Raw genomic sequence first — 15,195 nt, 5'->3', positions numbered from 1 at the left:
CCGTTATTCATATGGTATTCAAGCTTTTCAAGAGTATTTATTGCTTATTTCAAATTTTTCATGAGTGGGGGTTGGTTAAAGAGAATAACTAAAACCTAGTTCAAACTATAATTCCATCCCCTAGTAGGTCGCGTGAAAGAGTAAACATGTGACCTTGGCACCGTCAGGGTGGAGTAGAGAATGACCAAAGTTCATGTTAGGGCTGGAGTGGTGCGCCGATGGAGGGGTTAGGTTCTAGGATTGACAATTCATATGGAAGAGTAAACGACTGACACTACCATCGAAGAAGAGGAACAATTGGAGCTTGAGTTATGTCCATGACATTTTAGGGTTAGGTGTGATTATGCAGAAGAGTAAATGAGTAACCCTATCATCACCAATATCGGAGAAAAGGAATTACCGATATCACATATTAGGGTTGGGAGACATGGAGAGGAGGGGTTAGGATTTAAAGTACTGTAGATCGTGTGGAAGAGTAAACACGTGACCCCACCCCACCATCCATTACGTGTTGGAGAAGAGCAATAACTAGAGTTTGGTTAATGCAAGTGGTGGGAGGTTAGGCTTCTTGGATGTATGGATTGTGTGGGAGAGGAATGACCAGAGTTATTCCGGGCATAGGTGGAAGACAACTCGAACATGTTGGATCATCACGTATTAACCCGGTTATAGTTAAAAGCCAAAAATCCACTGGGAGGATTATGATCTTGGGTGTTCAATCGAAATCTAATTCATCCCAGGAATAATATATGCATTAAAGGTAAATTGTATGGAAGAAAAGTAAGATATGCACCAAGAAGCGTGGCACATTCTTCACGGATGCGATGAGTCACTTATTAACAGGGAGTACTATGTCTTGACCATCCATCTAAAATCAAATTCATTTCAGAACTCCAAGTAAAGTATACGGAAAATTACATCCCTAAAACTAAAAATAAAATTCAACCTTCAAATGAACGATGGACGACCGTGATCTCGCCTTCCTCCACACCGCAGCGAGAAGGATAAAAGAAAACCCCTGGTGATGGTGGATGCTGATGCTGGAAAAGGACCGATGGATTTGGGAAGGGAGGGAGGAGAGAGAGAGAGAGTTAGGGGCTGAGGTCATTTGCCCTGTCTGCCTGCCGGTCTGTCACGGAGGCGCCATCTAATCATTAACGATTTATTATTACTTGGGCGCAGCTTGCTGCTAGGCTAGGGGCGAATGAGAGAGAGAGAGAATGAATGGGAGAGAGAGAGAGACACGATGATGACGACGACGATGGCGCGTATCGACGCCGTAGCAGTAGAGGAGACGGAATGGACGGACGGATGCGATGTGATGCGTACGCACCGGGAAGAAGAAGGAGAAGAATAGACTATTCGTACCGTCTCCGTATACAAGGCACGTACATGGCACTATTGCGTTGCACATCACCACGCTGCGCGAGCACAGGCGCAGGACGTGACAGGACCATTGCTTTTGCTTTTCCGGTGGACGCACCTGCCCCGGGGCACCGGCGCATCGTACCCTCATCACTAGTCACTACCATCATGCTTCATGTCCTTTTTTTTTCTTGTTTTAAAAATGCACAAACCCAAAGCTCCTAGAAATGTCTGCAGCTTATTTTGTTGCATGGTTTAAAAACAATATTAGTGTTTTGAAAAATTGGTTTTGTTTCATTTGCCAAATTTAGAACAAGTAATACTACGTATATCGTTTTAGGGGAAGTCACCTTTAGTGGGATATTTGTTTTTAGGTTGCCGTATCCTATAATAAATCGTAGGTCAAAACTAGTTTGCTTGGAGCGGGTGCCATATTAGATGCCAAAGCGAATGAAATGTGGACTGTGTTTTTGTTTTTATTGTATTTTTTGAACATTTTGCGAACAATATGGAATTGCTAGAATTTGAGATTTTAGAAAGTGTTTTATTTTCCAAACTAAAATTTAATGATTGGTCAGACTCAAAAATCTTTTCTCTATGGTAGATCGTAGAAGATATGCTATTTGTTCTATATACCAATACACTTTTTAGTCTACCGGTACATCCTTAAACATCAAATGTTGTCTCATGTGTTTCGGTACTCTGCCACTAGAATATCATATTTTTTTTTACCTTTTAACGAAGACATGGCACCGCCTAAATTGAAGAAAATTTGAGAAATAATATGAACACGAACTTAGATTCAATTTAAGGCCCGTTGTTTGCAACGCAAAAGAATCGGCAACTATGAAGGTACAACATTTTTCAAGTTTATCCTGCCTACTTACTCATTTAAAAAAATGAAAAAAGAGAAACTCTAAATATTTTTTCTGGCTAGCATTGATTTTTTGTTTTCAGCAAAATGACTAAATTTTGGAGTTTTTCAGAAATCGTATATAGCAAAGCTAAAGTCGTAAAGACCTTATGGCTTTTTCACATGTTTTACTGTCCATGTGAAACTAAAAATTAAACAACATCTAGATTTATTTGCAAGCCCATAAAGCCATTCTCAATGACCATTTCATATTTGTGTTTCCAATAATACTACATAAACAAAATATCAATTAATCCTTGTGTTTCCAATAATACTACATAAACAAAATGCCAATTAATCCATAGTTGAAATAGCACCACACAATGCAAAGTTTCATTGTTTGTTATTTTCAAGTTACATGCAAGACACAAGGGATCTTAGAAATAGTGTACACAAGGTTTTATGGTGATGAAATTCATTTCACTTTTCTCTTCATTAATTTCTTGCAACATCATTAAAAATGCTGACGTGTTATTCTATTTAATGAGAATGAAATTCCCACCGAGCCGGAGCTTCTTGGGAATAGGGAAAAACCATAGCCGAGTAGAGACTGCATTGCACGCCTGTGCGCGTAGCAATTGGTGATCCTTTTCTGACACCCTCACATCTTATCCGGAACCGGTGGATAGGGACACATGCGCCCGCCCGGCCCGCGCCACCGGTCCGACCCGACCGCCGACCGGCTCAGCCCCCATTATTAGCCGGTTCACCACCTCCCACTTCACCTCACCTCCTCTCCACCCTCCCCTCCCACCCTCCCCTGCTGCCTGAGAGAGAGAGAGAGAGAAGCATCTCCTCACTCCTCGCATCCCCCTCTTCCCCCCAGCTCCATCTCCGGCTGCGCCCACGCGCCCTCCCCGCCGCCGGCCACCTCGGGCTTCCACCTCCGCGGCGCTTCTCCCGGCGCTCTCCCGCTGGGCGGTCGCCCCGGATTCCACCTGCTCTGCTCCCCTTCCGGGGGACGCGTTGAGGGGCGCGGCGGAGCCTTGGTCCGAGCGGCGTGGCGGCGGGGGCGAGTGATCTTCGGCTGCGCAAGGGAGGGTTTTTTTCTTTCCCAGAGGGGTTTGGTGAGGAAGGAAGGAGGGTGCTGGGAGTCCGCGAGGTGTTCATGGGTTAGATCTGGCGGTGCGGCGGCGCGGATCTGAGCGAGGTAGGCTGTTGCATTTTTTTTTTCGGGCGCCCGTTTCCTTCTCGCAGCAGTCGCCTGGAGGTGGCAGGAGCTGAGGAGCTGCCGATTTTTTCTCGCAGGTTTCGGTGGAGGGATCGGGGGGCTGAGAGGAGGGTGGTCACCATCTCCTGCTCATTTCGAGTAGTTCGGCCCTCCCATGTCCAAATCGGGTATGGGTGACGGATGCGGCAACTGTCGGAAGGAGCGCGGCCTGCAGATCTGAAAGTCACCCGGTTTCCTTGCTCGGTTGACCTGAGCGAACGGCATTGCTTCCCGCTCTTTGACTGTCATTACTTCCTGTTCGGTGTCTGCTCAAGAAATTTAGCACGGGCCATGAGGTGATGTGCTAAGAAGACTTCTAGTGGTTGCTGATTTCTTGCCCTGCGTTGAATAACCTGGAAGCTGGAAGGGGAGCGGATCACATTCCCGCTCCGTTGTTGTTGACTTCTTGGGCTTGCTTGGATAACCTGGAGGCTGGAGGAGATCAGATCCAGTTCCTGCCCTGGTAACAAGGTGCTCCTAGGGGAGGGCGCCATGACCTACTTCCCTGAGGAGGTGGTGGAGCACATCTTCAGCTTCCTGCCGTCGCACAGCGACCGGAACACAGTCTCGCTCGTGTGCAAGGTGTGGTATGAGGTCGAGAGGCTGAGTCGGCGCGCTGTGTTCGTGGGGAACTGCTACGCGGTGCGCCCCGAGCGTGTGGTGCTGCGGTTCCCCAATGTGAGGGCGCTGACGGTGAAGGGGAAACCGCACTTTGCGGACTTCAACCTCGTGCCGCCTGATTGGGGTGGCTACGCGGGGCCATGGATCGAAGCGGCAGCGAGGAGGTGCATGGGTCTTGAGGAGCTGCGGATGAAGCGGATGGTTGTGTTAGATGAGAACCTTGAGCTGCTAGCTCGGTCATTCCCAAGATTCAAGGCCCTCGTCCTTATCAGCTGCGAGGGGTTCAGCACTGATGGACTAGCTGCTATTGCGAGTCACTGCAAGTGAGCTTTCTGTTCCAGTTACTCAAATACATCATTTTGAGTTTGCATGCCTGTTCATTAAGTGCATCATTTTTCTTTTCTTTCCTGATTTCCTGATTTAACATTGGTGTCTTTACGTACTTGTTGATGCCAGTATTTACTCCTTAAGCAGCTATTGCAAGTCACTGCAAATGAATATGCCTTCATAGTCTTAGCTCCTTAAGAGTTCCAATTTTTCCTTCCTGATATCGCAGTGTAGTGTGCAAGTACTTTTAGATGTGGTGATCTACAGCAGCATAATTTCCAATTGAAACTGCTTCAGCATTTTCTTTTATTAACCTTAATGCATCTGTCTTATATGCCATTATCTGTGATCGTTATGGAGCTTATCTCGCATGTGTATTTTCATTTAGGGTACAGCTGTTCAAGTCATTCATTGGTCTGCTACATTGCTGTTTTCCTGAATGAGCTGAACTATGATGAACCAGTTAATTCAAGTGGTACCTGATTGTTCTGTCCTTGCATTTGCGCTTTAGATGTTTAGCATTTTGTCAGTGGATGACTTCTATAGTTGTTATTCAGTGTAGTGTAATGAATAAATACAGTTTTGGTTATAGTGCAAAGAGTTAACTAGGTGTGTTGAGGCCATGCTGCATACTACTGTTTTCTAGGACTAGATGCAAATTCTTTATTCAACAAATTATTAGTGTTACTATTATCTGTAATACTTGATTGATTTTAACTGAATGCGTCAAGTTTTTCTTGTAACAATTGGTATGTTATTCAGAATGTGCTGACTTTGTTTTCTACGTTCTATCTGTTGTCTAGGCTCCTGAGGGAGTTAGATTTGCAGGAAAATGACGTGGAGGACCATGGGCCCAGGTGGCTCTCCTGCTTCCCTGATTCCTGCACTTCGCTCGTCTCCTTGAATTTTGCGTGCATCAAAGGGGAGGTGAATTCTGGTGCACTAGAGAGACTTGTTGCTAGGTCTCCGAACCTACGCAGTTTGAGGTTGAATCGTTCTGTATCAGTAGATACACTCTCCAAGATACTAGCGCGAACCCCAAATTTGGAAGACTTGGGGACAGGTAATTTGACAGATGAGTCTGAATCCTACTTGAGGCTGAGTAGTGCACTGGAGAAATGCAAAATGCTGAGGAGTTTGTCAGGATTTTGGGATGCTTCTCCTATTTGTGTTCCTTTTATCTATCCCCTCTGCCATCACCTAACAGGCCTAAACTTGAGCTATACTCCGACACTGGATTATTCTGATCTGACCAAAATGATCAGCCGCTGTGTGAAACTCCAGCGTCTTTGGGTGAGTTCCCTTCTCTTTCCTTTGGGTATATCATTTTTGTATGTCATAAGAGAAAACGAGTAACGATTTTGAGCCTCCACAGGTACTGGATTGTATCTCGGATAAGGGTTTGCAAGTGGTGGCCTCCAGCTGCAAAGATCTACAAGAACTCAGGGTTTTCCCATCAGATTTTTATGTTGCTGGTTATTCTGCTGTGACAGAAGAGGGGCTTGTTGCAATATCATCAGGCTGCCCAAAACTGAGCTCTTTGCTGTATTTCTGTCACCAGATGACCAATGATGCACTAATGACTGTAGCCAAGAACTGCCCAAATTTCATAAGATTCAGACTCTGTATCCTTGAGCCAAAGAAGCCGGATGCCATAACAAACCAGCCATTAGATGAAGGATTTGGTGCTATTGTTCGTGAGTGCAGGGGGCTAAGACGACTGTCAATATCAGGTCTTCTCACCGATAAGGTTTTCATGTATATTGGAAAGTATGCAAAACAACTTGAGATGCTTTCTATAGCATTTGCTGGAGATAGTGATAAGGGGATGATGCATGTGATGAACGGGTGCAAGAATCTAAGGAAGCTTGAAATTAGAGACAGTCCATTTGGTGATGTTGCGCTCTTGGGGAATGTTGCCAAGTATGAGACAATGCGATCCCTTTGGATGTCATCATGCAATGTCACATTAAAGGGGTGCCAAGTCCTTGCGTCGAAGATGCCGATGCTCAATGTGGAGATCATGAATGAACTAGATGGAAGCAGTGAAATGGAGGAAAACCATGGTGACCCCTCTAGAGTGGATAAGTTATATGTTTACCGCACAACTGCTGGAGCGAGGGATGATGCACCAAATTTTGTTAAAATCCTATAGAGCTAGCTGCAAGTAGCCTGGTATCTTCTCACCCTAAAAGGTGAGCTTCCTTTCAGATCTATCTTCTTTTATATGAAATGTGCGATCTGCTTGTTGATTTTGTCTAATACTCTGCTTGCCCAGTACTAGTGCCCTGTTGTTTTTAATGCTTAGTAGCTTTGTTGAACACTGCATGTTTTAAATGTATATTGTACACTCCAGAACATGCGAACTAGCATCTGTAGGCACTCGTTGCTCATTATGTCAGCAAAAAGTGTTCCATTCAGTAGCAGCTGAGTTTACTTGTTTCCTAGTAGTTTATACAGGCATTAAACTCAGATGACATTATAATCCAAATCTAAAATGCTGCATGAGAGGCTCCTGTCATGGGCACGAATAAGAATGTCACATGGGCAAAAATGCTGCATGAGAAGTCTGGTTTCTGAAAAGATTTAACTCGATAGTACTTGAATCAAACTGGATAGTGCTTGAATGTGACGTTTGAACCACCTTTCTGCTTCCAAATCTGTAGGCTTCCCTTTTTGTTTCTTCCCCAGTAGATTGATTGTAGCTACTCATAGCTGATTTCAGTCAATGCATATATCATTCAGATTCCAGTACCAATTGGGGAGCAGCAGAACCTGATGTGCCTAACCCTGTTTTCTCACCCCCTACTCGATTGCTTTTACAGATGGTCGGTGGAATCCGGCACGGCCGGGGGCCGCGGCAACAGTGGGTAAGTTCTTGAACCAATCCCTCCCCCCTTTGCAGGGTCAGGAAAAGCCACGCTGGTGTGCTCCCTTATCTTGGAGCAAACATGGCCGGGATCCATCATCATCCTCTGTACCACTTTCAGTGCCTGGTCATATGGCCACTGAGGCCCCCTTCATCATCCTTGTGCATTCTCACTCAGAGAGGGCTGGGCCGGACCGGACCTGACCAACCTTTTCTTTTCACCCCCCTGTAATCTGTAGTGTCCCATTTGCTTTTGACACTGGCACAGTGGGTTGTGTTGCCGCTGCTGCTGCTGCTGCTGTAGCGTTTTGTTTCGTAGCCTGAATTATGTTATGGGGACATTCCGGGGACGACGATTTGCTTCTTGCTCCTGTGAATGCAGTGCGTGGAATAATTCGCGGTTTATCATTCTATGGCTTTGAATTGTTTGTGCTTGCCCTTAGTTTTGTTTGTCAAGTGCCGTTCAATGTTGGAACTGCCGACCCCTTTCCCTCCTCCCTTTTCTGCACCGTGCTACTTACTGCCTTAAAAATAGAGAGCCGAAGCGGCCGTCATCGTCCAATCTTCATTTTGGCTCGAGGCTTGTTCGTGAAACCAACGGTTGTGCGTCATAGGTTTGGGCCTTTATCTCCTTCCTCATGATTTTACCTGACGAGCTTTCCGACATTCTACGTGCCCGTGGTTTATTCACTTGGATGATGAAGCATGGTTTTTTGGTGCAAGACGGGTTCATTTCATATGGGCAGTCTCTGTCTGAATTTTTGAGCTTAAAGCTGTTAGCTTTCGTCGAGCAAAGGCGATCATAAAAAAGGCCAAGTCTAGATAAGGCACGCCTCGCCTCGCCACGTCGCGAGCGCGGTGATTGTGTCTGAGGAAAAGGATCACCAGGAGGGAGAAGCGGCGCACGTTTTTCTCCTCTTCTCCGCGGTTGGCACTGAGAGACAGGCAGCGCCGTCAGTGTACGCGCGTGTGGACGGATTGAGACGCCACCGCCGCACGATGGTGCGTGACACATGGGCGAGTGGGAAGCCCAGTGCAGGGGCCCATGCGTCCGCTGCCATGCTCGGCGTTTCGATCACGGTACTGAAATACTACTGAACCAACCTGCACACCTTGTGCGGGCTTCTCGTCGATCTCCTATGCCTGTCTTGCTTGAGAGAGCAGCATTTTTATGGCTTTGGAGCGCTCGCAAGGGCTGTATGGAGCAGCGCGGCGTCCTTGCCCATCAGACTTGGATGATGATGGCTTTGCCAGACACAGCTACGGACCTTCCGAGTTGCACGCTGACGGACGAGACACCATGCATGATGGCAATGCAAGAGCAAGAGCCCCCGTGTTACTTTTTACATGGCCACCGGTGGAGTAGGTAACGCACGATCGATGCAGAACCATCGCCTCGATCGGCTTGGCTCCACGCACGACCACCACAGCTTATTCGGCACATGTACAGGTCATACACAGAGGGACTTACACTACAACTGCACCTCAGAACTACATTTTTTTTATATAAAAAAACCGCCATCAAAGCTGCTTCATTTGGTATGGCAAATTGGCAATGGCATTGCCAGCTCTCTCCTCCAACCGACCCATCTCCCTTCTCGTGTCAGATGCAGCAGCGCTCCAGCAACCAGCAGCAGCACAGCCCGGCCAGGCTGCAACCACACTTGGCAAACTGATCAGTCAGACAGCACATCTGCAGCCCATGTTATGTTCATATCACATGACAAGTACCACACAAGTAACTAACAACAGCTAGTAGCACTGTGTGAGGCAAAAGCCCACATTAACAAGCTTTCATTTCACCGTACCTCTCTGAGGAACAGGAATCACCCGTTACTACCGGTTGAGAAACCGGTACTACTAATTCGGTACTAAATGGTGCACCTAAGGTGTATTAAAAAATTAAAAAAAAAAAAATCCCTCCTCCGGCCCCGTCCCCACCCCGCTGCCGGCCTCGGCCCCCGCCGCCCTGCCGCCCTCCGCCTACCCCTCCCGACCCCACCGCCCGCCCCCGTCACGCCCCGCTGCTCGCCGCCCCACCGCCCTCCGCCCCGCCCTCCGCCTCCGTCCTTCCGTCCCTCCGCCCCTCCGCCTCCGCCCGCCGCCCCTCCGCCTCCGCCCGCTGCCCCGTCCCCTCCCAGCCCTGCCACCCGCCCTCCGTCCTGCCTCCGCCCTCCACCCGCCCACCACTCTCCGTCCTCCGCCCGCCCGCCACTCTCCGCCCTCCGCCGCCTCACCTCGCTCCGCTGTTGCTCCTCACTGCCGGTGAGAGGCGAGCGGAGGGGAGGCAAATCGAGGAGTGTGAGAGCCAAGTGAGTGTGAGAGAGAGAGGAGGGGGGGAAGAGCCGGGTGAGAGAGAGAGATATAGAGGAGGGGGGAAGGGCTGGGGGAGAGAGAGATAAGAAAGGAGCGGGCAGCGGGGGGTGGGGGCTGTGGTGGGGTGGGGTGGGGTGGCGGACGGGAGCACTTAAGTACCGGGTGGAGCCTCCACCCGGTACTGAAGAATCTCAGGCACATTAGTACCGGGTGGAACCCCCATCCAATACTAAAGGGGGTCACGCAGGCCATCTCGGGGACTATCCGTTAGGCCCGGTACTAAGGACGTGTTTGGATCATTGGGCTAAAGTTTAGCCCGTGTCACATTGAATGTTCGGATGCTAATTAGAAGGACTAAACACGAGCTAATTATAAAACTAATTGCAGAAGTCTTGGGCTAATTCACGAGACGAATCTATTAAGCCTAATTAATCCATCATTAGCAAATGGTTACTGTAACACCATATTGTCAAATCATGAACTAATTAGGCTTAATAGATTCATCTCACGAATTAGCCTTCATCTGTGCAATTAGTTTTGTAATTAGCCTATGATTAATAGGCCTAATTAGTATCCAAACATCTGATGTGATAGGGGCTAAAGTTTAGCCCCGGTATCCAAACAAGATCTAATGCTCACATTAGTACCGGGCCAAAATGCAACCGGTACTGAGCCTTAGAACGAATGCTCAGTTTTACGGTAGTGAATGCTTTACTGCAACAAAAGACATCCATCATCTAAGGAAAAAACTTTAGCGTAGCAGAAACGAACATACCATCCTCCGAGGAAGGTGATGCAGTCGGCGTCGTCCTGGTAGTAGAAAGGCCCCGCGTCGGACGGAGCCGGCTGCCCCGGCCAGGTGCGGCCGTAGCTGTAAGGAGGCTGCTCCGCTCCGCCGGAGTAGTCCTGGTACTGGTACTGGTAGCCCCCCTGCGGGTTCGCCGCCGGCGCCTGCGGAGGAGGATACAGTCCTGGCTGCGCGTGCGGGTACAAGTTGTGCACTGAAAAGGAATTAACAAATGATCACCTTGGCCTTTGTGGAACGAACAACAGAGGTTCTTTCTGGTGGCTCAAGGCTGGGCGGCTAATCTTCAGAGAAGGAATTCAGTGACATGACACGAAACGAGCTGAGGAAATCAAGTGCCCATCGTCGGAACAGGCAGTAGCTGCTGAAGCAGGGGAAGGACCGGGGGAATGGCGTGCATGGTGCATGGAACGAGCTGATTGATCCATCGCAACTATTGCCCGATTTTACAGAGAAGAACCTGCGGATTGAAGGGATCCTTGCAAGAAGCCTAGTACAGTACTACTAACTAGAACAGTTTGCAAGAACATTCATGCATGGAGTGATCGTATAGGAGGAGCACAATCTTGCCTTGTGGCGAGTACGAGTCCTTCGAGCCTGGCATGCTGTAGTCCATCTCTCTCTTGGGTGTGTGCGTGTTAATATTTTCCTAAGGCCGCTGTGTGTACGTGTCTTTATTGTGGCAGATGGATGCAGGAAGAAGACGAGAAAGCTAGGGTGGGTTCTCGGTGCTGGTGTTTGGATCAACGACCATGACTCCATGCGGCGCCATTCTTGCTACGTCGGCACCGCTTGTGCCTATTCATCCATACGCCGAAACTCACATTTTGGCAACAATCAGATGTATGCCCTTCACGGGATAAAAAGATCACAACTTGCTGCACCGCACTGGATTCAGGAACTTTGAGAAATGAACAATCAGATGGCAAGGAGTATACATTTTTATTTGAAATTTTAATTATAACCCTCTTTATTTTTAGATGTACTGAATCTTTTAAGCTTGTAGAACTTCTTTCATGAGCCCTAGTTATTTTGGTCGATTTCATGTGTCCCAACCTCTAGGTTTTCTGGAACTTTTAGAAGTGGTTGAGTATTTTTCCCCTATTTAAATAATCTTCCACACTAAAATTAGAAAAATTGCTGCCACTAAGCCCTAAACCGCTTTGATTGGGCTCAGAGACAAAACTAGACAGAATTGAAAATTGGGGTACCTAGAATAAACGTAAATAAACTTATGAAGTTAAGGGTTAAAATTGGATAGTCTGAAGAGTCCATGGACCAAATATAAACTTATTCTGCTATTGAGAAAAAGTTAGGGTTGATCTCTCACCTCATCATCTTTAGTTCCAACCTAATTTGGAGTCGTCTATCAAGGTGATCTAATGGCTCACATTACTTCCCGTGTAACCCTAGCCCCTCTTATCTTTCTTGTGACCAATATTTTAAAGAGCCGGCTATAGCCTCCACTATCTTCCGCTATAGCTGATTGAGGAGGGTACCGCTATTTGCTCCTATGTACAATTTAGCCGCTATTTGCCGCTAGAGCTTCATCTAGCCAGCTATTAGCTGTTTTTGGAGGTCGAACGCTAAATGCCTTAGCCTGCTATTTAAAACACTGCTTGTGACTCATCTCCGCTTCGACACAGCGCTGCCACCTAACATCCTTCTGCTCATTGCTTGCCACCATTGCCTCCAGTAAGCGTGTGAGGCACCCCCGTGAGCTCATTATCTCATTGTTTTTTAAAGAACTCTAAGAGTCAATCTCAACCATGCCTGTACCTCACCCCCGCCTTCTTCCTCGCCTCTAGTGGTGATTAGGAGCCACCGGATTCATTATAGCCTATCAGCACACTAACCTGAGTTTATAGAGCTAGCACAGCGATATTGTCGCTCTAGCACCCACTGAAAGGACATTCCTTCGCCTAATGAGGCCAACGGTGCTACCCTGCTTCGCTACCCCCACCCCCCACCGCTATGGACACCATTGATGCTCTGCACTAGGGAACACTTAGTCATTGCACGTGCCAAGAGGGCTACCCTTGGATGGGGTGCTCTAAGGTCAGTCCTAGTGCACAGTTTCATTGCACTGCTACTAAGATTAGGAACTAGGTAATCATGCCTGTTGAGTGTCATGGGGATGAAACACCTCTCACATATGATGAAACTTCCCCTTCTCTCTCCTCATAAAGATCTTGCCAAATCAGCAAAATTGCTGATATAGCATGAAATTTAATGCCCATGAAACTCTCCATGAAATTTTCACTGAGACTAGCTTAATGAGGACTGTGAAGAGTGCCAAGGTGATCATGGAAAATTGAGCCTCCCACCTCTCTTTATATTATGCAATTTACAAATCATCATTTAAATTCTTGTAATTACTTTCCGCATTTACCTTTATAGAATTGTCATGTTAGGAACCAGGTTGTAAAACTCTTTGTCCGTTAGATAGCTATACAATGAACCTTAGAACCTTAGGCACATAGATGAATTTGACCAAACGTGTAGACTTTATTCGTTCAAAATATTTTGGATGACTAGCTAATTCTTGGACATCTCGATCCTTTCGGTATGGTTCAATGCCACTAGTGTTTATTCTATATTGAGTTTTTTGGTTGTATGACTATTGACTAGGCGCACAATGCATGCTTTGGAAACATGGCAAAACAAAGATGTTTCCAACCATGCATTAACTAAAGCATGCCATTAAAATCGTGAATTAAGTAAAGTGCTACTATTAGGGTGGTGTTCACGTCGTGATTAATCTAAAATATTAACTTAGAAAGTTAGGGCAAAATTAAAATTGTATTCTTTTAGAACGGAGAAAGTTTGCATTGCAACGGTCGTGGCGATCGGAAACACACGGCACAGAACACAAAGTCGGCCGCAGGGCACGCTTCGGCAACAGAATTGATCGCCGTCTTGGAATCGAAGCTCGGCGCCGTGCTGTGTGTAGCGTTGCAGCAATCCGACTGGATTGGCCTCCTCTTTAAATCGATTGCCAAGGCAGGCACATTGCACCAAGATACATCTCCATCCCGCCAGAGCCCGAGGGCATCCGTGCATCTCACTCTCACTCCGATCGAGATGGCGGTGGCGTAAGCTGTCGCCCGGGTGGACGATGGCTTCGAGCGGCGGCGGCGCGCGAGCACGCTGCTGGACGCCACCATCCCGGGCTGCAGCATCGCCTTGCGGCGGTGTAAGCTGGCACTCGAGACGTTCCGGATCGACAGCGACCTCGGGGAGGCGCGTGCTCCTCCGCGACGCGCTCGCCTGCTGCACCACCTGGGTTTAAGATCATAAATTCTCCACTTGTCGCCTTCAGTATGATCAATTAATAATTAATATTATGGGTTAATAGTAGTGTAGAGGGATGAAATATATGGGCAGCTAACCTCATAGGAAATAAAATAGAGATTCGTTGCATGCATGCAAGACGTGACGAAATAGATGATAACATCAACATGTAATTTTCAAAAAAGAATCTATAAATCTTAAACCGTATAGTCAAATTTAATTTCGATCACACCAATGAATTGCTTACAACAAGATCTTCAAACAAGATCTCACTATGTTTCGATGATATTTTTTTAAAAAATATTTTTAATACAAAATAATTAATTTCAGCTGCGAGCAAATAATTGAACATCAGGAATAAATAATTACAGAAAAAGAAATGTTAATACTAGAATATAAAAAATTAAAAAAGAAAATAAACAAATGAATAATAAATAAAAATAAAGTAATAGAAAAGGAATAATCACAAAAAGAAAAAAAGTTAGTTTTGTTACCTAAAAGAAAAAGAAACGGTAATAAAGAAAGAAAAAGGAAAAAGGTAACTGAAGGAATAATAAATAAAAATAAAGTGGCACAACAGCGGCCGTAGCTGTAAGGAGGCTGCTCCGCTCCGCCGGAGTAGTCCTGGTACTCAGTAACATGACACGAAACGAGCTGAGGAAATCAAGTGCCCATCGTCGGAATAGGCAGTAGCTGCTGAAGCAGGGGAAGGACCGGGGGAATGGCGTGCATGGTGCATGGAACGAGCTGATTGAGCCATCGCAACTATTGCCCGATGTTACAGAGAAGAACCTGCGGATTGAAGGGATCCTTGCAAGAAGCCTAGTACAGTACTACTAACTAGAACAGTTTGCAAGAACATTCATGCATGGAGTGATCGTATCGGAGGAGCACAATCTTGCCTTGTGGCGAGTACGAGTGCTTCGAGCCTGGCATGCTGTAGTCCATCTCTCTTGGTGTGTGTGTGTTAGCCTCTGTTTGGTTCATTTAGTTCCTGGACTACCCCGTTTGTATTCAGGGACTAAAGTCCATTAATGAAGATGAAGAAAGATGAAAAAAAGATGAAAATACCCCTAATCAAAGCACAAAACAAAAAAGATCGAGGAGGAACGAACAGGCGAACGACGAAACCGAGCCAAGCCACCGCACGGACGCGCAGAGTGCAAGCGCATCCCACCATCACCACCACCTCCTCGCCCGATCTGCCCGCACCACCGCTCGATCAGCCCGCACCGCCACTCGCCGCACCCCGATGTCGGCTGCCAATCCTTCCGTGGCGCCGCCCGCGGCGGCTGCCGACCCGGACAGCCCCGACGCCGTCCGCCTCACCTGGAACGCCTGGCCGCGCTCCAAGGACGAGGCCGGCCGGGGGATGCCCCTCGGCTCCTGCTAGGTGCCTGACAACTAGTGTATTGGGCGCATGCCAAGGCCTTTTGAGCCCCTTATCCAAAAAAAAAAAAAGACAGGCCTTTTGA

General features: G+C 47.2%; 1 protein-coding gene across 1 annotated transcript; it reads left to right on the top strand.

Annotated features, from left to right (window-relative positions):
- Nucleotides 1-3,025: 3,025 nt before the first annotated feature.
- LOC117863438 (transport inhibitor response 1-like protein Os04g0395600) lies at nt 3,026-6,617 on the top strand. The gene is made up of 4 exons (XM_034747135.2): nt 3,026-3,428; nt 3,527-4,432; nt 5,240-5,729; nt 5,812-6,617. Exons 2-4 carry the CDS (start codon nt 3,981-3,983, stop codon nt 6,589-6,591), a joined length of 1,722 nt encoding a protein of 573 aa, XP_034603026.1. The 5' UTR covers nt 3,026-3,428; nt 3,527-3,980; the 3' UTR covers nt 6,592-6,617.
- Nucleotides 6,618-15,195: the final 8,578 nt, after the last annotated feature.

Source organism: Setaria viridis, chromosome 7, assembly GCF_005286985.2.
Source record: "Setaria viridis chromosome 7, Setaria_viridis_v4.0, whole genome shotgun sequence".
Classification (NCBI taxonomy): domain Eukaryota; kingdom Viridiplantae; phylum Streptophyta; class Magnoliopsida; order Poales; family Poaceae; genus Setaria; species Setaria viridis.
Note: the sequence above shows the minus strand (reverse complement) of the source record. Positions and strands in the feature narration are given on the sequence as shown.